Source organism: Zootermopsis nevadensis, unplaced genomic scaffold (assembly GCF_977971745.1).
Source record: "Zootermopsis nevadensis isolate Lab colony 2312 unplaced genomic scaffold, Znev_1.0 Znev_ptg000017l, whole genome shotgun sequence".
Lineage (NCBI taxonomy): Eukaryota > Metazoa > Arthropoda > Insecta > Blattodea > Termopsidae > Zootermopsis > Zootermopsis nevadensis.
Genome location: NW_028259149.1, coordinates 2,493,676 through 2,518,926, shown reverse-complemented (window position 1 = coordinate 2,518,926; position 25,251 = coordinate 2,493,676). Strand labels below are relative to the sequence as shown.

The window sequence follows — 25,251 nt, the reverse complement described above, 5'->3', positions numbered from 1 at the left end:
GTTAGTACCATCGTGAACACTAAGGAGAAAGTGTTAAATGAAATTAAAAGTGCCACACGAATGAACTCTAAAGTCATAAGAAAGAGAGATAGCCTTATTGCTGACATGGAAAAACTTTTAGTTGTGTGGATTGAAGATCAAACGCGCCACAATGTGTGTACTACTGATATTCATTTTACTTTCATATCGTTTTCTTAGGCCTAGCGCTATTGTGCACTTACTATATGATAGTGTAAACATCTTATTAGGCTTTGATATGCATTTGCAAGTGAAAAAAGGCAAAGATCCGCTTTACGGCGATTTTCGCTTTACGGCGGGGGTCTGGTCCCTAACCTGCCGTATAAGCGGTGCCCTACTGTATGGCATTGAATTATGAGAGTCTATGAGAATTGGATAATTCCTTGATCAGCTAAGAAAATATCGACAAGGACTCTGTTGCAAGTAGCTACTTAGATATTTCCAACTTCAAACAATAACATTCACTTCTAAAATTTAATTAAAACATTCTGTGGAAATGTTTTCATTTAATGAGATTACAGCAGCCTCTTTTACATACTGGCAATAGAGACTGTGCCATGTCATGAACCGTGTGGCCACTTCTGCTGTATCCCAGCTGCAGGCATATTGTCTGGTATTTAAGATTCTTGGCAAGAGGTTCCAGGACGCATGCCATGCTTTCCACACCAGGCAACATGAAGAGCACTGGCCCAGCCTTCGCATCGTCTTCTACGTCCGCCCCGACTCCAGTCGCTGATGGCAGACGCACAACAGGCAACGATGCAGATGCCTCATCCCCTATCACATGCAGCAGAAACTGCTGTCCCTCAAGATGTTCTTCAACATCATGAGATGCAGCTGCAAACACAACAGGTTACAAAAATTATAACAGTGAACTCACATTTTCAATATCAGAATTTCTGATTACCGGCTTAACAAGATTCAACAGATAAACTCTTTGGATTATACTGACATTCCAAAGGTGTTGCACAAATGCGCTTTTCGAGACAACTATTAGGTTTTACTATCAGAGGAATGCTGATATTAGAGAAATAAGCGAGGTCCTAAATATAGTTGAAGAAATTCAAAAATATCAACAAAATCAGAAAGACAATTTGCTGTGCATGGACAGAAATAGGCTTCCAAAATGGGCATTCTGTTACCAACCATGAGGATGCAGAGACCTGGGACAACCAAAGGGTCGATGGAAGGACCAAGAACATCTATCTTCGAATTCAAAGGAACAACAGGCTTATGGCCTACACCCTAAATAGTTCATTATGATGATGATGATCCAAAAGTGTTATTCATGCCAGACCACAAAGGTCATCCCTGCACTAATGTGATCCAAGGTCACATATGCAACTTATGTCAGCCTCACACTAATATTACATGAGGCCACTGCTACAAAGCAACCTGTTTCAACAATTAGACCTTCATTTTAACTGTTGTACAACAATAACCTCAGGTAATGCTAGGTTGCTTTATTATTTAGTGTTCTGTCTGACAACAGGTCCATATGAACAGGATCCTTCCATCCTTTTCTCGGACTGGGACCTGTTCATATACGTTCTTGGCAGATGATCCAGAAGTGGTTTGCCATTGCCTTCTTCTGTGTGTGAATGGAGTAATTGTTGGGATGCCACGGAAAAACTGGGGAAACCCCCGGAGGAAAACTCCGTGTTGCCTAGACCACGGCCTTGCCCAACACAAGTTATAAATTCGGCCACCGCCGGGAATCGAACCCAAAAACCCAGGATTACAAGACCCCCTAAATGTTAAGTCCTACTTGACAAACCTTCATAATATTTTCCATTTTGAAGAAGAAGTTATGTACCTTGAGATGTTTGTTCTTCCTGCTCATTGACCTGGTTTTTTGCGCCCATCTCCTCGAGGTGCGCAAATGTTAAGTTTCGCATCTCCTGAGGTGTGAGAAATAATTCAAACTCTCGCTCAAGTGACTGTTTAATCTCCACAGCTGTCAAGGAGTCCATCCCTAATTCTGCCAGTGTGGAATTTGGGCTAATGGTCTTCAGATCACGGATACCTGCGATAAAAATTTATTTTATTTTAAACACTAATCAATTTCAGATCCTTGTTCATTATTAAACGCAAGTTACTTAGGACTTGAAGTGAAAGAAACCAGTTCTAATTTAAAGGTTCATTTCTTGGATGGAGGAGTATTTGTAAACCAATGATGTGACCCTGAAGACAGACAGCCTGAAATTTATTAGCTATATTTTTATTCCTATTCATAAAATCATTTCATCCAGTGTTCACTACTTTTCTGCCTCTAGCATGGCCTGTATGTAATCATAAGTGATATTTTGTAATAAAAACAAAATCTATAACTAAATTTGGAAAGGTGTACGTCTTGGAGAACAATGACACTCAAAAGATGTACATCAGCCATATCACATAGGCGATTGTAGCACTAATGTCAACTAAGGCCTTTGATACACAACAATGTGTTCCAACAATGAACTTAGGCCTTCCATGCACTGATGCTCCAACCAGAATGACAGAACCACAAACTACATGCAATGAAACTAGCTAAGTGTCACATTAGTACATACTAAACTCTTAATCCAGGAGTTAGAGTCTACTTGACAGCCTCAAGTGCAGGGTTTAAATCTGTAATTCATGTATGAAAAATGTTGATGTGTAAAACAATCATTATGTGGAAGCACTGGAATATATATTGTGTCATTAAGGTTATCATAATGAATCAGGTATTTCATCATTTAATATACAGTTTACCTTAAGAAAACTCTAGACAAAAAAGGAAATTTCTGAAATTTCTAACTATCACACAATCTACGTCTACTAACACCACAGCCATCCGTTAAATGCTGCTTCAGTTTTAAGTTGTTTTTCCATTTCTTCTCATTACAATTCCTATGTACTTAAGTGAACTGCTGAAAAATCTCATCGCAGTACATTTGAAGCTATTTTGGACTTACCTATGATGCTGCTCACACACTCCACAACATTTGCATGTTTGCTTGTTCTAGCAAATTTTTCTGCCACAACCATGCTCGACACTACAGGGCACGTTTGCCTCATGAATCTGTCAAGCACCTCGAGACATGATGAAATCCCCTGTACTAGGGTGCCACCTACAACTAATGACACACACAAACATATTAAAAATTCAATTGTAAATACCCAGTGAACAATATTGTTTTGATACATTTTCAACTACTGAATAAAGCTAACTTCACTGAAACTCCACTCAGGTGTCAGTACCCTGAGGATGGAGGCAGTATGTTCCTCAGAAACATGTTTGTCTTCCTGCAACTCCATAAAGTGTTATTTACTCAGATGACCAATATTTTTCTGAGAACTTCTCCTCTTCACTCTGATGTTAGACCAAGACAAGGCTGTATTTATATCCAGCAAAATGATATGATCCAAAAATGGTGTGTGAAAAGCCAAGGCAGGAGTCTCTGTTGTTTTCCTCCAGTTATTTCCACTATTTTTTAACATTCCCTTTCAACTTAACTCCTATTTTTCTGCACTCCTCAAATGCCATTTCTGCAATCCCTAGTATTAAGAAGAAAACGAACGAGGAGAGCCATGTCTCTGAAATGTTATCACATGTGAGACCCCCAACATTTAAGGAGTAGAATGTGTGATACTTTGTATAATATACTTCTTCTACATAATTATCCTGCAAGTCTGAACTTTATCAGACCTACTCACACACAGTAAAACTTACTGAAGTGTTTCACAAATAATTTTCACCCTGAAAGAAAAAGAAATTGGCAAGCAACTAGAAAAACCTGAAAAAATTAGAAATTTAAATAAACATAGCACTGGTCAATGGTTTTTGGTAAAATATGCATTTCAACTTATAATCCCTTTGAAACACACACACACACCACTGGAATCCCAGGCCACTTTCCTGAGAACAGTTTGATAGTCCCAACACAGAAGATCTGACATGTCTGAATGGGTTGCGACAGGTGTGTCACTGAGACAAGGACACAAGAAAGAGCTCAGACACATAGCCTCCATGTTAAACCTATGGTATCATCTGCATGTCTCATGATTTTACTTTGAATTCATATAACTGCTTGCTCAAAAAAGAACCTCTACCTGAAGACTGATACTGTCAAATTCTTCTGGTTGTGTCAACAAGTGAGGAGCACACGTGAAATCATTACTCTTTGATTTTACTCAAGATCTGACTATTCAGACTAAGCTGAAATAATGATATATTTCAGAAATACATCTTAGAATATTATTTAAACTGCTCTGTATGAAACCTGAAGTATTATTACATCCAGGTAATGACATTGACATCACGAACGAAAGTAATCTTAAACCCCAGTGTGTCTTGTATCAAGAGTATACCCTTATTCTAAGCCTAAATTTTGATAGTGATGAAAGCTTACTTCACATCACAGAATATCTGTACACAGGTGTACAAACATATTTTAAAAGCACAACTGACCCATATGAATGTCTCGCAGTCTCTCCTGAATCTCTGCAACCAACCCCACATCCCCCACAGCGCCCCACTGTACAGCAAGACCTGGTAACCCATCTCTGGTACGGGCCTCACAGATGCGCTCCATGACGGAGTTGTTCATGCCGTAGTTCGTCTGCCCAGCATTACCACGCCCACACGATACACTGGAGAACACCACAAAGTGACGCAGGTGTGGGCACATCTGGCGAGACAGCGCATCCAGGTGCTGTGTTGCAAGTGCCTTGGGTCCTGCAGAAGCAGCAAAGTCTGCCTCAGTCTGATTCTCCAAGAGTTTGTCTCGCAGCACCTACAATAATGCATGGGTGACTCTTTCAGTATCAAAACAGGCAGTGAAACATTTCCAATAGCTACTCCTACTCTGGTCTTATTCTCTACCTTCTTCTCCTAAGCCCTGATTAACCGTTAAGTTAATGCTAGAACACAAAAACTCACAGAGCCTCAGAAGGAAGCAATACTGCCACTTATTACCTATCAATCAAATCGTTAGATGCATTAGCATCGTAAGGAGTTCATTATGTGCTTTACTACATGGACTATGCACTTTCTGAAGCTGAACACCTTCGACACTCACCACAGCCAAGTTGAATATGGCATCGACTTGCCCCAGCAAGTTTGCATCTGACAGTAGAGCTGTAACGCCACTCTCTGTGGTGATGTCAGCCAGAGAGATAACTACCGTTACACCACAGCTGCGCCATATTCTCACACGTAAGCTCTGGTAGCCGGTCTTGATGCCATTACGAGATGTCAGCACCAATTTACGAGCGCCTCGTGACACAAGCCATTCAGCCAGCTCCAGACCAAAGCCTCCCAAGCCACCTGTAAGTGGCAACATACAAATTTAATACTGTGGATCCTACCTCCAAGAAAGTACACCATATCACTATTAAAAGTTTGAGTCTTTTAATAAAATTTGGAACAAATTTTACTTCCAATGCTGAAAACCAAATAAAACACATGCAGAGATTATATGTGTGACATACCGAGTTATTGATAAAATTAACTCAGCTGAAACATGCAGCTAGAGCAGTCACCAAAACAAGCTTGCCGATGGAGGGTGTGCAGAATTTTGTCCAGACTTGTTAAAGTCCAGGTCAGAAAGTGGGTGTACAAACCAAATTATGTTTCTGTGCGTCCCTGGTTGCCAACAAACTAGTTTTGTTTCTGTTCTACAACCATTCAATATAGAGCAAAATGGTTTAAGATGTACCACTTCCTCACTTGCAAGATTCTTGTTTTAACTTTAAAGTAATATGTGGCAGGAAATATTGCGGATGACATAACGATTTTATATGGAGGGTGATGAAAACACCTTAGATACTCCCACATGAATATGTATATGAATAAGGAACTATGACTGTTTACCACCTGATAACTGAACCCTCGTATGGAGCAAGATACAAAAACTCAGTACCTGCAATGATGTAGGCATAATTGGGTTTGCAGAAGTATTGCGGATAGGCCTGCATGAGTAGCGGTACAGGCACAGCTGCTGCCTTCTCTTCCTCTGGTTGGATACGCAGCAAAACTTTGCCTATGTGTTTCCCAGATGCCATGTACCTGCAGCATGTACTTCAAATGTCAATGTAAACTCAACTTAATTCTAATATGATATGTGACGGTGACCAGACAAAACCGTACACGACAAAACCGTACACGAAAATTGCGCACAGAAAGAAGCTCACTGTCATGAATGCTCACACGAAAATTACTCACACGGACAAATGCTCACACGGACAAATGCTCACACTGACAAATGCACACACTGATAAATGCTCACACTGACAAATGCTCACACGTACGAATGCTCACATGGACGAATGCCTATATTCACAATACTATAAGTAATCGGAAGCGTTAACTGGTTACCGTAGTAAACCGACGTTTCGGAATCAAATTCAATAAAATATTCTCGGGCAATCAGCCGCGTTAACTGGTTACCGTAGTAAATCGAAGTTTCGGGAACAAACTGTCCCCATCTTCAGTGTTTGTTCCGGTCCAAATTACATCTTCTGCTGAGGTAATTTCATCATACTATTTCGTTTTCTTATTATTTTATTAAGCTGAACTTCTTTTAAGGTTTCGTTTCAAAATTTTAACTTCTTGTACTGTTTGGAGTGTGATACTGTGATGGACACTTCCATTTCATGGCATCTACCTAACTGTTTAAGACAAAGAATCAGAAACGTTAACTGGTTACCGTAGTAAACCGACGTTTCGGGAACAAACCCTGAAGATGGGGACAGAGTTTGTTCCTGAAACGTCGGTTTACTACGATAACAATCAGCTGCGTAACTGGTTACCGTAGTAAACCGACGTTTCGGGAACAAATTCAATAAAATATTCTTGAGCAACAACCGCGTAAACCTTTATCTTACTAGCGGTCCTTGTCTGGGAAGTAAATTGTGTAGTCAGCCCTACGAACATTCTCGGTGCGGATCTCAAAACTTGGAGCATTGTAAGAAGACTTGGCTACGTCTTTTGGCCTATTTTAGGGGCTGCACATATTGAAACATTTTCTCTGGGGTTTTGGCAAGGTCAGCCTGAGCTGTCTACCGGGGAACTGTAACCATAAACAGCAATAAACATTGTTATTGTCAAGTGGGTTTCGGCTTCGTTTTCAGGCCACTAATCAAAGCTTCACACATATCCTCGGCATGATGGGTGAAAAATATTTTGTGCATCAACTGAAGTAGGGGAGACAAATTTTTCTGTGTGGTCATTAGTTCACAACTATGTCGAATCAGCTTCCGAATAAGAAATGAAAGTTACTAAGGCCTATTTAGGCAATTAAGATATTAACTGCATTTTTAAAAAAAAAACTCTATGTATTCTCTGTTCCATTCGAATAAATATGGCTTTTATTTCGTCAATTTATCATGTTTACTTTAGATAACATTACAGTTTTCCGTAGAGCGTGAACAAAAGTTTAAAAACCTACCAAAAACCGGAACAAACACTGAAGATGGGGACAGTTTGTTCCCGAAACTTCGGTTTACTACGGTAACCAGTTAACGCGGCTGATTGCCCGAGAAGATTGTATTGAACATTTTCCCGAAACGTCGGTTTACTACGGAATGTGTACTACGGTAAAAATTTAACGCGGCTGATTGCTCGAGAATATTTTATTGAATTTGTTCCCGAAACGTCGGTTTACTACGGTAACCAGTTAACGCAGCTGATTGTTATCGTAGTAAACCGACGTTTCAGGAACAAACTCTGTCCCCATCTTCAGGGTTTGTTCCCGAAACGTCGGTTTACTACGGTAACCAGTTAACGTTTCTGATTCTTTGTCTTAAACAGTTAGGTAGATGCCATGAAATGGAAGTGTCCATCACAGTATCACACTCCAAACAGTACAAGAAGTTAAAATTTTGAAACGAAACCTTAAAAGAAGTTCAGCTTAATAAAATAATAAGAAAACGAAATAGTATGATGAAATTACCTCAGCAGAAGATGTAATTTGGACCGGAACAAACACTGAAGATGGGGACAGTTTGTTCCCGAAACTTCGGTTTACTACGGTAACCAGTTAACGCGGCTGATTGCCCGAGAAGATTGTATTGAACATTTTCCCGAAACGTCGGTTACTACGGAATGTGTACTACGGTAAAAAGTTAACGCGGCTGATTGCCCGAGAAGATTGTATTGAATTTGTTCCCGAAACGTCGGTGTACTACGGTAAAAAATTAACGCGGCTGATTGCCCGAGAATATTTTATTGAATTTGATTCCGAAACGTCGGTTTACTACGGTAACCAGTTAACGCTTCCAATTACTTATAGTATTGTGAATATAGGCATTCGTCCATGTGAGCATTCGTACGTGTGAGCATTTGTCAGTGTGAGCATTTATCAGTGTGTGCATTTGTCAGTGTGAGCATTTGTCCGTGTGAGCATTTGTCCGTGTGAGTAATTTTCGTGTGAGCATTCATGACAGTGAGCTTCTTTCTGTGCGCAATTTTCGTGTACGGTTTTGTCTTGTACGGTTTTGTCATGGAACCGATATGTGACACATCCATGTACTTACAGAATTTCTGAAAATGAGTATTAAAAGTACTTGCTGTGGCAAAGAAAAGAAGATTTATTATACCTGCATAATGTTTGTCACTGCCCATTGTCTAAACAATATCTGATCTTTATAGTACAGGAATTACTGGTGTGAATAAGTGAAAAGACCAGAAATAGTTGTACCCAAAAGATTACTGTGGCTGACAGTCCACAGGACAAAGGCATTTTGCAGTATCAATAAAAATATGGTTAGACAAAAGAAGGTAATAATGGAAATTGACAGGCCAATGGGTCTATTTAGTGCAGCTATTATTACTGATGACAATAAAAGTATAGTTACCTAATGTTCTCCCACAAAATTAAATTGTCTCCATCATAACCAAACCTGAATGCTTGTTCCACTTCAGTTGTGGGAAATACAGTCCTGGGTAGTGGTCTTACAGCCCCTGAAGCTATGCCTTCAGTCATGATGTCAGACAACTTCTTCTTCAGCTCAGGACATGCTGTAAACACTTGGTCTAACATGACTCCATGGAAGCTTGCCTCCTTCAGAAATATTCCCATGCCTACAAGTTGGATTCAGTCTCAGATAAATCAAGTCATAAAGACAAGCAACAGTATATGACATGCACAACAACATAAAGTGTTAGTAAAAGCAGTGACTTTAAAGAAATGTGCCAGTACAATGTTATAATAAATGAGGGCGAAACAGTTTTAAATAACCCTTTAACAATAATTGTTGTACAGATGATGCATACACAATTTTTTTTATGTGAAGGAAACGGACCATATGGAAGATTTAGACATGATGGAAGGATACCATTATCATAGATCTTAAAGATACAAGTGTTGAGGTTATGTAATTTGGCTTAGGAGAGGAAACAATGTCCCGTGCCGTAGCCGCGCGGTCTGAGGCATCATGCTTCGGACCGGGGATACAGAATGCGCGCTGGTTCAAGTCTCGGGAAAAGAAATTTCTCGTGAGATTTTCGACTGGTGTATGGGATCGGTGCCAACCCAGCTTTGTGAGGAAATTGGGGTGCTACAATGGGTAGCGTAATCTGGTCATGAAAACTAGCAATGGCTGGGGGTTCGTCGTGCTGACCACACGTCACCCTATATCTGGTTGGATGATCGTTCACCTCTGCTCAGGCACGTGAACGTGAGGCCGGCAGCCAGCTAGTCAGCTTTGGCTTTCAGAGGGCTGTCACACCACAGATAATTATTATTAGAGGAAACAGTGGTAGAGGACTTGTAAAGGTGTTAATGAATGCTTGGGGTGCCCAAGAATTTTTCAACTCTCAGAGCATACTAAAGCTTCTCAAGAAGGAATCCTTGGAATCAGTTTGTTACTTAGATTTGTACCAATAGTGTTGTTGCTCTGAAGGTCAAATTTTCCAATCTCCAAGAATCGTCCTCGAGGGGCAAGGCAGCGTACCGAGGCCTGCAGCTTTTCCTCAGCAAGGGAGTTGAGAACAAGGTCCACACCTCTACCATGTGTCTCAGTCATTATGAGTTGTTCAAAAGAGCAATCTCGAGAGTTGCCAATATTGCGGTCCAACAGCTGGGAGATAAGAAAATAATTTTGACATGAAGATGACTGTCTTCTGGGTTATCACATCTCAAATCTGATTGAAATTTTCAGACATTACAGATGTGCTTACAGTCACCCCGATAACAGATGCAGCAAACACCTCTGAAATGTCAGAAAATTTCTAAGGGACTACACAATACAACAACACAGAAAAGAATCATCTTCATATCACCACCATCAGGGGCTGAAATCTCACATACACTGACATCTTCGACATACATTGATAAGCATTGAAACTGTATTCATATTATACAATATTCTTAGAAGCATATCAAGAATTGTTATTATGAGCATAAGAACCTAAAACATTCACTGGGAGGACTCAGAGGGGAATATATCTTCCAGGTCAAGCATTTTCAATTCTTGTATCACTTTAATGCATTAGAATTGAATTTATTCTTCACTTAATCTAATATACGAAATTCAGTTGTCTCCATCCAATTTCAAGAAAAGTGCTATTACTTTATTCAGCAATCCACAGGAAATGAGAATTCCGGTTCAGTTCTCTGCAATCGAATTCAAAGTTTGGCTTTTGTTCAACTATGTCATTAATTAACATGGCCAGTCTCCCCTTTGTATTTATAGCAGGATGAATAAGCTTCAGACAGTGACAATGGCTGTTCAAATACCTGTGGAAACTGCTTTTTGATGAAGGCCCGTTTCTCCTCTGTACCGACAGTGGTATACACCGTGCAACCTGCGTGCAGACAAATGTTGATGGCTGCCTGGCCTACGCCCCCACTGCCTGAGTGGATCAGCACCGACTCACCCTTTTTCATGTGACCAATCATCTCAAGTGCATAATAAGCCTGTCAACAGCAAAACAAAGCATCCAATTTTTATTTTTCTATTAAATTTGCTTTTAGGTTCTTGGTAAATGTAGAAAATGTAAGGTAAACATTTGTTTAAGTATCACACCTTACAGAAAAATACAAGTGGGTTAATTTTTTAAGTTTGAGGGACGGATGCTATAATAAATTGAATAACTATCTTCATTTCCTCCCCAGAGTACAAGCTGAAATATGTGGAATATGATGAGAGCCACAAATCTTACCAAATATTAGTAAGATCTCAACTGATAAAGAGAATATTTTGTGATTCTGATTTAATTTCATGGGAACTCACTGTTCCATAGACGCAACACACAGTTGCAGCATCCTTGAGTGTCCAGTGCTCAGGCACATTCCACAACACATTCTTGTCTGCCAACACCATAGAGGCCAGGGCTCCAGAAGAAACCATGCCCATGACTCGTTGGCCCTTTTGGTCACGTCCAGAAAACTCCAGACCTTCAACACAGCCCTACCAACACAATTACTTAAAATCAGCTTTAGAGTTCGGACATTTCATCTAATTTCATTTATTTCAGATAAATACTGGCATGCGAGACACAATAAGCAAACATTACATTACATGAAATGGAGATGTGTGTTCCAAGAAAAGTAATTTTGATTCTCACGCTATCATGTTAAGTGAGTGGACTTATTTGTAGTTTACTGAGCAATGCATTAAGTAGCTCAGACTATACAGAATGCAGAAGACCATGCTCATAGCACATGTGCTTAGTCACTGGCTTCTCACCATGGAGGACTGGGTTAGTTCCCAGGGCAGTCCATGTGGAATTCGTGGTTAACTAGCGCCAATGTGACAGGTTTTTCTCCCAGTACTTTGGTTTTCCCCTACTAGTATAATTCCACCACCATTCCTCATTTACTCAATTATCATCGGTGACATGGACAAAGTGCCCATTTGTGGCTGCAGTTCTGCAAAGATGAAGTCTCACACCATTGTAAAATCAACAAAACAGATTTAAGGATATGGAGATTAGTGGATGAAGAACTAGAAGGGACATAAAAACAGAAAACCTCAGTCAGGTTACTTCATCGATGGGCCAGGATTTGTATCCAGGAATTTCTGAATGTAAAGCAAGACTAAAGAATGTAAAGCACTTGGCTGCAATGTTCGGTGGTTTTTAATCCATAAAACTATAACGGAGGGCAGAATAGCCTGCTTTTGCATTATCTACGATTCTCAGCTTCAAGCATGAGATCTATTCTCACCAGATCCAGCCGACGCTTAGGAGCTTTCAAAGTCACCCTTCCTGTTGCTGTCATCACATCCCTGAAGTTTACAGCAGAGTAATAAATATGCACCAGTTCCTCATTTGGTTCCGTCTGAATGCTGTAACATATTAAACTTACAAAAATCTGGTTCCGAACAACGAAGTTACTCAAACTCAGGACTGATTAACTTATCAGCTGATATTTTACAGTAATATAGGTCAACTCAGTATCACAAGCTGTCCTCTCAGCACCTTCCAGAGCCAAACTTAAGCTGTGTATCCTCAGTTCTGAACAGTATCATCAGGTCAAATTTGTCAGAACTAGCCTCAAAGTTTCACATCATTTTTATATTTGTACGAGGCGCGTCCACAAAGTAAGTTTCCCACTCGTCCCACAGCTAGCAAACCTTATATTGCGCGAAGCGACTGTGCGTACGTGATAGAGCAATGACGTAGCATGGCGCATGCACTAACGGCACCTCCCGCGTTCTCACAGTAGCATCGTTGCAGCTGTTAAAGATGGAGGTTCTTATTCCAGCTCCCGCCGACTGTGAAGTGCGGTCAGTGATAACGCTAGGCCGCACACGGCTCGACGGACAGCAAGTCTCCTGCAGGAGTTCAGCTGGGAGGTGTTTAATCATTCACCCTACAGCCCGGACCTCGCTCCCAGTGATTTCCATCTTTTCCTACACCTCAAGAAATTCCTGTCCGGTCAGCGTCAGCGTTTTGAGAATGACAGAGAGGCGGAGATGGTTGTCACACAGTGGTTCCAATCCCAGGCGGCAGACTTCTACGACACAGGTATTCAAAAGTTGGTCCCACGGTATGACCAATGTCTCAATTCCGGTGGCGAATATGTTTAAAAATAGCTGGACACTTGCTGTATCTGTTGCAATAAATATTTCCATGAAATTGTGTTTTGTTTCTGTAAACGGCCCCAGGGAAACTTACTTTGTGGACGAGCCTCGTAATTGTTCACTTCTCAACAACACTTCATACATAATTTGTATGTAGATTTACATATATTTTCAGTCTGTTTCAAATTATTACCTCCTATAATTCATTAGTTAGTGCTGTCAAATGGAAAGATAAATCACAAATATTTTATGGTCATAATACCGTTCTCTTATATTTAAAAAGAAATTGCATTAAAAAATTGGACAAGTTTTAAAGATATATTAATTACCATACAAGTTGACCACTACATCAAGAACAGCAAGTGTTCCTCCCACCTCATGGGTTTGAACGTTGTTGTCATTCACTGTAGGATACTGGCTGGCCTCCAGAGCATTATTGTTCATATCAAATTTTGTCACTTGATTGAACAATTAAAAGGTGGGATATACACATACAGGCAGTTGTGTGTAAGCATTTGAGAACAAATACACGCAACAGTGACCTCGTATGTTGAGTTTCCTGGGAAGTGCAACATCTAAATTAATGTTCAGTTATTTTTCGTCCCTTACATCAACACAGCACTACATACTGGAACTCGACCATACAGAGGAGCTCAAACACACCTGTCAACGTCCAGATTTCCCTCCAACCACCGGAAACTGGAGAGATCTCCTCGTGTTATGATGTTCACATAGGCATGCGGCACAGTGACAGTAGCACAGCCGTCCAGGGGGAGATGTCTGTATGACCCCCACATTCCATCAATGTATACATTAACAGCCAGATCTTTGCTCAGCTGTTGCTGGTACAGTGGTAAGTTAAGATCAAGTGGGGGTGCAGAGGAATCAGGAATAAAGTAACACCTGAAAAATGTGTAAAATCTTACAGAATTCTTACACTCAAACGAATCTTGTGCTTATTTGATTCAAAAGGAATCATACGCTATCACAGTAAGTGCTGTGTAGGCATACAGGGGAGAGAGGAGAGACGGTTCCTTCTTATTCTCAACCTCATGCCCTGGCTATGCTTCACCCCACAGGAAAGGAACGACAGTACCCACTGGACAACCCATAACACCATAATCAAAATCTCCAAAACTGCGTGAAAGTCAAACGCTATTCAAGAACAATGTCTCTTACCTAACAAAGTCACTCCCCGGCTCCTTGCGGATACAGTTCACAAGACCCACAATGCCACTGAGCGGTTCACCCTGAGCTACAAGAATAATGTGACGCTTGGAGTTACTACCGGTGGCAGTTTGTACTTGTGGTAGCCAATCATAGTTGTGAGTTGATACATGGATCACAATTGGATTTTCCACTACAACTCCCTGAAAAAGGCATTACACACTTTTTGAAAAAAATACTCACTTAACCTCAGCACAGTTTCTTCATAAGCTAATGGTTCTATATCCACCTTTGGACTGACTTGGATTCTTCTATTAATATTACAGAGTTAGTAAATGTTCCTTTGTCTCTTTGGTTTCGCTTAGAGACATATCTGAAACACCACTTATTTCTTATTAAATTAAAATTAATCAGGAATGATGTGGATGGCAATGTAGGAACTTCTAGGACATATATCAAGTTAGATGTTGCAATGTATCACTTTTTCCAGCATTTTAAAAACACAAATTGACATATTTCATAGGTCACATTCATATGATTGGACTGAAAGTTTGGTGTACTAAGTGCAAGTTAGATACTGAGAAAAACTGTCACTGGTGTCTCTACCTTCCTGAGCAAGAGCAACTTCTCATCCTTGAGAGTCTTCTCAAACACAACCTCGAGCCTGACGCCACTGGTGAACGTGGTCTTAGTTTCCAGTTTCTCACGAGTCAGGATGCAGGCCCCATCAGCCAGGGCACTTACAGCAGTCTGCAGCAGTTGTCTATGGAGCAGGATGTTCGAAGTGATTACCAGTGTGCAGTTCTGCTCGTTCTCTAGTTCGTGCTCCTCGACCTTGATTCCCATTGTGTCCACATCTGCCCCCAATAGGGCACTTACCTTTGCCAGAATTGTTATGTCTGCCTGTAACACACATAATTCAAATATGCTCAGATGTTCCTATTTTCACTGACCTGTTTTGTATTTCTTTAAGCATTTGCATCCCAGTAAATACTGTATATGACATCATCGGTTCTCTGATATAGTCAGATCCATCACTACAAGAGGCAATGCAGCTCGCCATGCGCACAGGGAATGGTAAGTGAATGGCTGTGCACGTGCACAATGTACAGGTAACAACATTGCTGACTGTTAACTGACTCTGCCCTACACACTGCTACACTTGCTTTTATAAGTGGAAGATCTGCAAAGATGAGGGCCACGGCAGGTGACAGAAGTGTGGTGCCTTCGTTGTGCAGCTCCACCACTTTTACATGGGTGCCAAGTTTGTTCTCCAGAGCAATGTGAGTGCACACCCTCAGTGCGCTGTGCAAATCAATGTGCACAGGTTCTACATTATGAATGAAGACATATTTCTCGAGTACAGGGCTGGTCAGGACCTTGCGTTGAGCTATGGCACTGGTTTTGAGTCCTCGCACTTCTACGCCTGATGATTGGATGATATCCAACTCCTTGTACACATGCACTGGAAGCACTGTCACAACAAGCATCAACAATCACAGTAATTTCATGACAGGAATCTGAAATGATATCAAGTGTAGGAAGTACTGCAATGTAATTGGTACAATTCAAGTGTTAGGTGTTAGAACACAAAGATTCAACAACTCTAAGGCAGAGGTCATCACTGCACATATTACTGTAGGAGTTAACATCCAGTCTATACCTTGAAAACAGATATCTGTATAACTTGTTTTAATATACACTTATAATGTGGAAAAAACAGAGAGGGGCTTGAATGAAAAACAACAGATGGGGCTCAGGCAGAAGTGGCAGCCGCAGCAGCACCATTCTGTGCCAGTGTGTCTATACGCTGCAGTAGACCATATTCCCTGACCTTCAGGTTGAAAGGGTGAGGTGCTGCCAGGCCAATAGTTTTCAAACTGTTACTTGCATACAGATGAACGTCACAGATGATATATCAGAGGATCATTGGTAATGACATAACTACAGAGGGTCAATCTTCTATGTCACAAGTCTAAGCATAAAAAAAATTGGTATTAAAAATTGCAGGAAATTAAAGAAAATATGAGTTTGAAATGACATTCAGTCTCACAATGATCTTATCAAAGTTCATGAAAATAATTAAGATGTTCTCGCATTATTTTATAACAGATCACAGATTTGGCATGAACACTAACAGTAGGACAGACTAGCCATGAGGTATTCTTCACATATACGGAAGAGTAAAGTATACATAAAAAATCTTTAGGTCTTCATTATTAATCTACCAAAGCTGGACTGCAACCAACTTACCAACATCTCCATTCTTAATGTATAGTTCCTGGACATCAGCCCCGTGTCGTTTGGCATCTATTGTGAGCTTCTGGATGTAGGTTGGAACAAAGAGGCCTCTTGAGTCTTCCTGAATGATTTTCATTTGCAGCAAGCTGTCCATGAATACCACCCAGTTTTCCTTCCAGGAAACCTTTCCTGTTCGACCTAACGAGAACAAGAAATCTTCATGTCTCACACAGCGTGTCTGATAAATTTATGTTTATTCTTCGAGTTCCTATTTCTGCAGTTATTTCTGTTCAGAAATGACACAAGAACATGAGTCCATTTCTCAAGGGTTACAGAAACATGAGTATATAAGAAGTACCGACTACTAATTACACAAATACAAAATACAAGACATCAGGTTCATTAAAACTTCTCCTGTAGTTCATAGTGATACCCACCATAGTTGTCTGCATAAACAAGGCCACGGAAGAGTCCTTGGTAGTTATATCCAGACAGATGCAATTCCTTGTAGATATCTCGTGATGAAAGTTCAAGCAACTCATCATTAATGAATGGCTTGAGGGGCTCCAGTGATACCATTTCACGAGAGGCATTGGTAGGCATTCGCACCAAACCACTCACAACTGAAGTGTTACCTTCCACTATCTCAAATTTCCCACTTGCTTTCTGGACCATGACAATAAACTCTAAGCTTCCTGTGAAAAAACAATTAAATTTTAACATTGAGAACATTTGGCAATAGGTTAATCATGTAAAACTTTTCTGATGCAAGAACTGGAATGTGTCATGACAAGACGTGCAAGAAATGTTTCTTCCTAGAGCGGAGGTATACCAATTTCTTAAAGCACAACACAACTAAATTTCTTTCAATAAGCTGTCAAAACATAGTTTTCAGCTAGTCAATAAACTGTCAGCTTTTTATGACACCCCAACTTCAATACTATGTTCATGACAACCTACAACAGAAAATACTATCTTTAGCCAGATTAATCCAGTCAAAGGCCTTGTGTACTACTTCATAAAATGATAGATTTATGTAGAAAAGATCTGTTACACATGTTCTCATGATTTTCAGTTGTGAACTTGGGTTTAATAGGATTTAAGATTTCCATTGCAGGAAGTACAAATATGGCTATTTACTGGGTTAGAGCACTTCGTAGTCAATTAAAAGTTTACAGTTTCAGAGGCCATCGCTGTGAAGGGAACCTCTGAAATATTTGTAATCTTCTACACAGACTACAGGGTCATATAACCCAGAAGACAGCCATCCTCATTCTGGGCTTACGTTTGGTCTTTGCTGTTCAGGTTCTGCTGCCTTACAGGAGGACTAGAAGAGTTTACACACATTGAAATGAGAGTATGAAATGTAAGCATCAACCATTCAGATCAGCCACACGGACTAACAAGAATGATGGACTCTGCTGTTATACTAACCATCCTTGGGTATGTTTGTAGCCCTGTGAAATCGAACGTCCTCGAATACCACAGACACGGTGGTATAATCCTGTCTAGTCATCTGCCCAACAGACTTCCACACAAGTTCCTGCATAACATGCTCATCAAATTAGTGGTGCCACTGAAGCACAAAGCGTAAACGTCATCAAAATTATTTAAACTATATAAAAAGCAAAGCTGTCCCACTATACGTTATGTAGGTAGAGGGGGGGGGGGGCGCAGGTGGTACAGCTCCTACTCATTCTTAACCCCGGCACTAGGTGGGGGCGAGTGGTTAGTGTCATGCCCCAGCCTAGCTTCAGCATCAAGAAAGTACCCTGGTACCCATTTGTTAGGAGGCAGGGTGGGTGCCAGATCGCGGTCTGGATGCAGAGGCTAGAGGAAAAATCCTCTGCCCTCGACGGGGATCGAACTTCGGTCATCCAGTCTGTAGCCAACCTGGCTTATTGTAGAAAAATATAATGACTCATGACATAAAATAAACTAATTCATGCAATTTTAACAAAATATATATTCAATGTAACAGAAGTGAGAATATTTTATGTCTTCTTGCAATGTTACAGCCGCTCTCTTCCTTAATAATGCCAACAGCAGATCTGTACATCTAAAAACTGAATGCAAGATCAATGAGAAAGAAAGAAAGAAAGAAAGAAAGAATACATCTGGAAAAGGTATACTGACACACATCATTCAACCCATCCTAATGTATAGGTGTCTCACCTTAGGTAAATCCCTTTATTGCTATTTCTCAACCTGTGGGGTATGAAGACTGTTTAAGGGGGTAATGACATGTAAAATATATATATATATATATATATCCAAACTCACTTACAAAATTTGTATGCAAAGTGAGGCAGACATATATTTGAAACTGCTGAAACCATTACTCTTTGGCAGTAAGTCCAATACCTGAGTCCTAAAAGGTCCAATGCAACACCAGGATCTTTGTGTTAGATAACTAATTAACTAACTAACTAGATGGCTTACCGAATCCGAAGGTTCATCACCAAATTAACCAAAGCCCTCCACCAGACCCTGTCCTGGGCCAGCAAAATCCAGTCTCCTTCAACTCCCATCTCCCATAGATCCCACCTGAGATTATCCTCCCATCTATGTCTAGGTCTCCCCAACGGTCTCTTCCTCTCAGTCCTCCCGACTAGTAACCCGTGCACACCTCTTGTCCCATCCATGCGCGCTACATGCCCCGCCCATCTCATTCTTCTCGACTTAATCACCCTGACAATACTGGGGGAGGAAACAGATTTTTAAGCTCATCATTATGCAGTTTTCTCCAGACCCCATCGTCTTCTCTCATAGGCCCAAATATCCTCCTCAACACCTATTCTCAAACACCTGCAATCTGTGTTCCTCCCTCTGAGTGAGAGACCATGTTCGCACCCATACAAAACAACAGGTAGAATTATTGTTTTGTACACTTTAATTTTGAGGTTCTTTGAAATCAGACGGGAAGACAAAATATTTTTAACTGAGAAGTAGCAAGCATTTCTGGAATTTAGTCTCCTCCTAACTTCCTCATGAGTGTCATTTTGATTTGTTATTGTTGTTCCCAGATATTTGAACTTTGTAACCCTTTGAAAGGACTTATTAGTTACCCTAAGATAATTTTACCCGCCTGTCTTCTGATGACGAGATACTAACATGTACTTAGTTTTATCTGAATTTACTTCTAGCCCCACCTGTCTACAAGCCTCTAGTAAAACTTCTGCGTTCCTCTTTATTGTATTCACATGCCACGGTGGTCTAGCGGTTAGAACGCTGGCCTTGTAATCCTGGGGTCTCGGGTTCGATTCCCGGCCGTGTCCGAATTTATAACTTGTGTTGGGCATCACGGAGTTTTCCTCCGGGGGCTTCCCCGGTTTCTCCGTGGCATCCCAACAATTACTCCATTCACACACAGAAGAAGGCAATGGCAAACCACTTCTGGATCATCTGCCAAGAACGCATATGAACAGGTCCCAGTCCGAGAAAAGGATGGAAGGATCCTGTTCATATGGACCTGTCGTCAGACAGAACACTAAATAAATAAATAAAATTATTGTATTCATATCGTCCCCCAATAAATTAACATCATCAGCATATGCCAATAGATGATGTGTCCCGTTCAATTGCAAACCCTCTTGCCTATCTTGGACTTTCCTGATAGCATATTCTAGCGCAAAGTTAAAGAGCAAGGGAGACAAAGCATCTCCTTGTTTTAGACCGTTCTTGATGAGGAATGTCTCAGATACATATTTACCTACTAGAATTTTGCTACAGTTTTCATTTAAGCACATTTTTATTAGACTAACTAGCTTCTTTGGTATACCAAATTCAATAAGAATATTATGTAACACTTCTCTCTTCACCGAGACATAGGCTTTTTTGAAATCTATAAATAATTGATGAACAGTCCCACCGAACTCCCATTTTTTTTCTAGTATCTGACGAATGCAATAGATCTGATCAATCGTTGATCTGTTTCGTCTGAACCCACACTGATGATCCCCAATAATTTCATTCGCATATGGGGTTAATCTTGCCAAAAGAATGTTTGATAGAATTTTGTATGAGGTTGATAGCAGTGAAATTCCTCGGTAATTACCACACTCAGTCTTGTCCCTCTTCTTCTGAATTTTAATAATTATGGATTCCTTCCATTGTTGTGGCATCTCTTCCTTATCCCAAGTTAACTGAATAAGCTTAAGGATCCTCATATGTAACTCTTTGCCACCTGCTTTAATTAATTCGGCTGGAATCTGATTAATTCCTGGAGATTTATAACTTTTCAACTTCCCAATGGCTAGTTCAACTTCATCTAAACTAGGTTCTGGCACCATCAGTTCAGCTGTATGTATTTTAATCTGTCTAATATCACCAGTCTCATGAACATTTAAGAGGTCGCTAAAGAAATTTTTCCACCTATTCACTATTTCAATTGGATCTGCAAGCAAATTGCCACTATCATCCTTTAACAAATTGGTCTGGGGTTGGTATCCTTTCTTAAAGTTATTAATGCCTCTGTACAGATCTCTGAAAGTTTTTTCCTTATTATTTGTCTCAAGTTCAGCAATTTTGCCCTTCAGGTATTCCCTTTTCTTATTCCCAAAGGTTCTACTAGCCTCATGTCTCACGTTACATAGATTATCCGCATTTGTTTTGTTTGGGTCCTGCAACCATTGAAATTTTGTTTGCTTCCTTCGATCTATTAATTTGGAACAGTCTTCATCAAACCACGGTTTATTTTGCTTTCTCCTGTAGTATCCTAGTTTCTCTTAGGCTGAAATTTTGATGCAGTTTCTGACATTTTCCCACTCCCTGTTGATGTCCACAGTTTCATTACCTTCATTTGTCTCTAAAATTTGAAACCTATTCAAAATTTCAACTTGATATTGTTCCTTCGCCTCTCCCTCACTTAATTTTTTCAAATCAAATCTTTCTGTATCAAAATTTTGTTTAGTTCGTCTACTTACTGAAAGCGGCTCCCTCACTCTTGCTACCACCAGATAATGATCAGTGTCACAATCTGCTCCTCTGAATGATCTCACATCAATTACATTTGTCTGCCTTCTCTTATCTACTAACACTTGATCTATTTGATTGTGTGTGCTCCCATCTGGAGAAGTCCAAGTGTATTTATGAATATCACAGTCTGGAAATTTTGTACTTTTTACAATTAAATCTTTTGACGTAGCGAAGGTTATTGCTCTAACACCGTTATCATTACTAAGTGCATGGAGACTCTCGCTGCCTATTGTGGGTTTGAAGATATCCTCCCTCCCAATTTTTGCATTGAAATCTCCTAGCAGAATTTTCATGTGATACTTGCCAAATGTATCAAATACTGATTCCAATTCTTCATAAAAGCTATCCTTGATATCATCGCTTTTGTCCTCAGTTGGGGTATGAACATTAAGGATAATGATGTTGCACCAACGTCCTTCCAAAATTACGTAAAACAACCGGTCACTAACAAATTCTACTCTCTTAACTGCTGCCCTAATTCTGTTATGAACAAAAAAACCCCGTCCCTAACTGATGATTGTCATTCCCTTTTCCACAGAAAAATGTAAAATTGTCCACTGGGATCGTGCCCTCCCCCTCCCATCGCACTTCCACTAAGTCTAACTTATAATTCTCTAATTCCGTACTCACTGATTTTAGTGCCCCAGCCCTATAGAGCCTCCTAATGTTCCAAGTACCAAATCTCATGTCCTTTTTCAATTGCCGTGGTCGTGCCAAAGAGTCCAACCTGGTCCGAGGCTTGGTTAATGTGTTCGTAACATAGGTTTTTTTTTCCAGGTTAAAGGTTGTTAGCCTTACACACAACCCCCAACCTGGAGGACCAGGGTATCACTCTTAATCTAACACATCTCCTTAGACCTGTCCGGCTTGGGTGACCCTACCATGAGCCGAAGTTCCGGCCGGCATAGCCCTAAGGGTCATTTGAGCACGCAAGCCTTCTCACCTGGCAGATTGCCTTCGACAAGGTGGTGATACCTTCGAGAAGGATGTGTTAGATAAACTGTATAAAAGTAATTAAAGAAAATTCAGAACTAATTTGTTTCCACTGCTACAATAGTCAATCTTAATTATTGGTAACTCACAAGAACACTGAGTGAAACATTGCTATTGTACAGAAGAATAAGATCTGCACACTACTCGTTACTGCTGAAATCATCTTTGTTATTAGAAAAGTCTGTGAATTTTTCTTGAAAAATTCTGTTATCCCTAATTACATAAACCACAAGTAATTATATAAAAGTTCAAACACTCTATTTTGAAAATCTTATAGCAAATGATATATCTTAGTCACTATTAAAAATCATCTTTAACGGTTTGCATATTTAGCTACTATGCAGTAGGACAAATATGAAATTGTAATAATAAATCCTGTAAACGGGACATAGATTAACAATATAAATTTTGATAAAACTCACAAGGTAGGCTGTGGCAGGAAATAAATTTCTACCATCGATAACATGTCCATATAAATATTCCACTGATTTATCCTGGAAGCTGATGACCATGGAGTATTCACCGGATTTCTCTGTGGGCTGTAACACAATTATAATACGCAGCAAGTACATAAAGCCGTAACTAACTGCACGGAGTAGTCCTTTCTGACGAAAATTATCACTCAGTTAAAACATTACCTCATTTTTATGGTCCCTACATGTTCACTGGCATAAACAGCGCTGAACATAAAACAATAACAGAGCAACAAAGTAAAATATGTATTTAGGTACTTTTTAACAAAATTCAAGTTTAGCAAATGAAAAATGGATTTGACACAGATCATAGGAATGTTATCAGATCATACATGCTTTGTTTTATGCATGTTTTGAGTTATAAACATGGTCACATGGTGAACCTTTTAAATGTTTCTAAAAAATTCCATGTGCCTGAAATTTGTAGTAGCAAAATAGTAGCAAAAATTTGTACAGAGATGTATTCTAAGTTACTTAGTTATTCATTTATAAATGGAGCTAATGCCTCTATACAGATGGCAACATTTACCAGAATGTGAGTGTAATACTTTTCTTCTGAGACATCACCTCAGTGGTACAGACAGGTAGAAACTACGTGAGATGAACCCGAAAGAGCATCATCAATATGGGCAAACTACAAGGCCCATGAGTAATCAAACAAAAAAATTCTTAGCAGGTATTGTTTCTGGATTGCACTTAAAGTTGTGCAGTCAAGCCCACGGTGTGAGTTATGCAAATGTACATTTATGATTTGAGACTAGAATTCTGACATCACTTACACAACATCTACTTTTCGCCCATATATAGAGAGAATACTACATTGTTTTAAAGTCTGATGTGGTAACATTTCATCTTCTGCTGTGTGTACCTTTTTTGCAGAGAACATTCATCTTTACTCACAGTCTAGAAGTGGAGTTACCTGTGTTGTAAAGTACATGATGTACCAGTCCTCTGAGTGGTCCCACCGGACCAACGGTGAAATCATTGGAGTCCCCCTGCTTACTGGGTATTGTACTGGTGGATACAAGTTTGCCAGCTGTGGTTGCAAACCCAGCGCATACAGCCTGCAAAGCAAACAGCAAAGCCATTTTGTGGAGAGCGCTATTGCTGCTGACGGTGATGAAGACCATGAGGGCAGCAGAGTCATAAGAAGATAAAAGTTACACCAAGTGTCAAGTCTGGCATCCAAAATCAAGATTGTGATATGGGAACAAACAGAACATTAATGAAATAAATGATCAACTGTAACAGTGAACAGAATAAACCTATATTTCATTTTGAAGAAACCACAGTGAAATCACTAATTTTGTTACAACATCAAGCATAAGCGACGTATCGTCACTAGAACGGTGCAGTGAAACTGCAGACACACAGAAATATGAGATAACTTTAAGAACAAAATGCATGAAATCCAAGTAGATAAGATATTCAATACCCAATTTAGTTTCTGTTGCTAAAATTTGCATGGGATAGCAAACCGGTCTTCAGTGCAGATCATCTTACAAATGAATCTTACCAACTCTTAGACAAAACACAAATATTACAGCCTCCAATTATAATCATTGCAAAAACACATTGCCTACAGACTGTCTATGAAAATTTTGTCAACATAACCTCATTAATGTCCACCATCAACATTATCATTGTTGGTGACTTATAAACAGTATTCATACAGAATTTGTTGTTATGTTCATGAACTAATTTCATGCCAAATTTAAGAAGACTTGCTCCATGATGTCATCAACCTACATTTTGCTTAAAAACAGCTAAAGTAGGGTCATTAAAATGTTTAATTTTCCAACCTATTTTTCCTGTAAAAGCTACTGAATACTGAAAACTCAGTTAAACCACAAAATTCCATTTCTAATCAGGGATTTTATTCCCAAACATAAGAAGATACGCACTTGCCAAGAGCAGTGAGGAGGACCTCGGTGCAGTCAGGGTGGCCTCGCTGTGCAACGGCAATGTTGGTGATGCCTTTGTTGAGGGAACTTCTCAAGATGGCCTGCAGGAAACCATGTGGAGCAATCTCGATGGTGATGGCGTTACGTGGGATGTGTCGAGACGCCCCTTCGAAAAGCACTGCAGTAAGCAGGTTGTTGGTGTGGTACTCAGCTGACGAGTGTGTTCCTGACGGAGAGTTCCATTCACTCTCTGGCACTGAAGAACTCACCCAGCGTGAAGACCGAATCTTTGGATGTGGGATCAGCTATATACACGAACATTATTGACAGAATCTACCATATTAGAAAAATAATTACTGAAGTAAATAGACGTGTTAACAAGTTTCTAAATAAATTACCAAGACACAATCAAGAAAATTAATGACATACATATTTCTACCTATTTATCTAATTAACAGTGAATGGTGTACATCAAGAAG

At 39.9% G+C, this 25,251-nt stretch overlaps 1 protein-coding gene across 1 annotated transcript in view; it reads right to left on the bottom strand.

Annotated features, from left to right (window-relative positions):
- The window catches only part of LOC110835419 (fatty acid synthase-like), a 38,300-nt gene that overhangs the window by 2,600 nt on the left and 10,449 nt on the right, over nt 1-25,251 (bottom strand). Inside the window, exons 13-33 of the mRNA XM_087350066.1 lie at nt 24,773-25,077; nt 23,788-23,932; nt 22,818-22,934; nt 17,860-17,968; nt 16,863-17,120; nt 16,438-16,623; nt 15,347-15,658; nt 14,791-15,083; nt 14,197-14,387; nt 13,681-13,920; nt 12,159-12,279; nt 11,224-11,400; nt 10,728-10,907; nt 9,870-10,068; nt 8,890-9,070; nt 5,910-6,055; nt 5,067-5,314; nt 4,457-4,781; nt 2,961-3,122; nt 1,835-2,044; nt 557-855 (exon numbers count right to left, since the gene is read on the bottom strand). Coding sequence (XP_087206192.1) covers nt 557-855; nt 1,835-2,044; nt 2,961-3,122; nt 4,457-4,781; nt 5,067-5,314; nt 5,910-6,055; nt 8,890-9,070; nt 9,870-10,068; nt 10,728-10,907; nt 11,224-11,400; nt 12,159-12,279; nt 13,681-13,920; nt 14,197-14,387; nt 14,791-15,083; nt 15,347-15,658; nt 16,438-16,623; nt 16,863-17,120; nt 17,860-17,968; nt 22,818-22,934; nt 23,788-23,932; nt 24,773-25,077 — 4,404 coding nt within the window. The remainder of the gene's footprint in view (nt 1-556; nt 856-1,834; nt 2,045-2,960; nt 3,123-4,456; nt 4,782-5,066; nt 5,315-5,909; nt 6,056-8,889; nt 9,071-9,869; nt 10,069-10,727; nt 10,908-11,223; nt 11,401-12,158; nt 12,280-13,680; nt 13,921-14,196; nt 14,388-14,790; nt 15,084-15,346; nt 15,659-16,437; nt 16,624-16,862; nt 17,121-17,859; nt 17,969-22,817; nt 22,935-23,787; nt 23,933-24,772; nt 25,078-25,251) is intronic.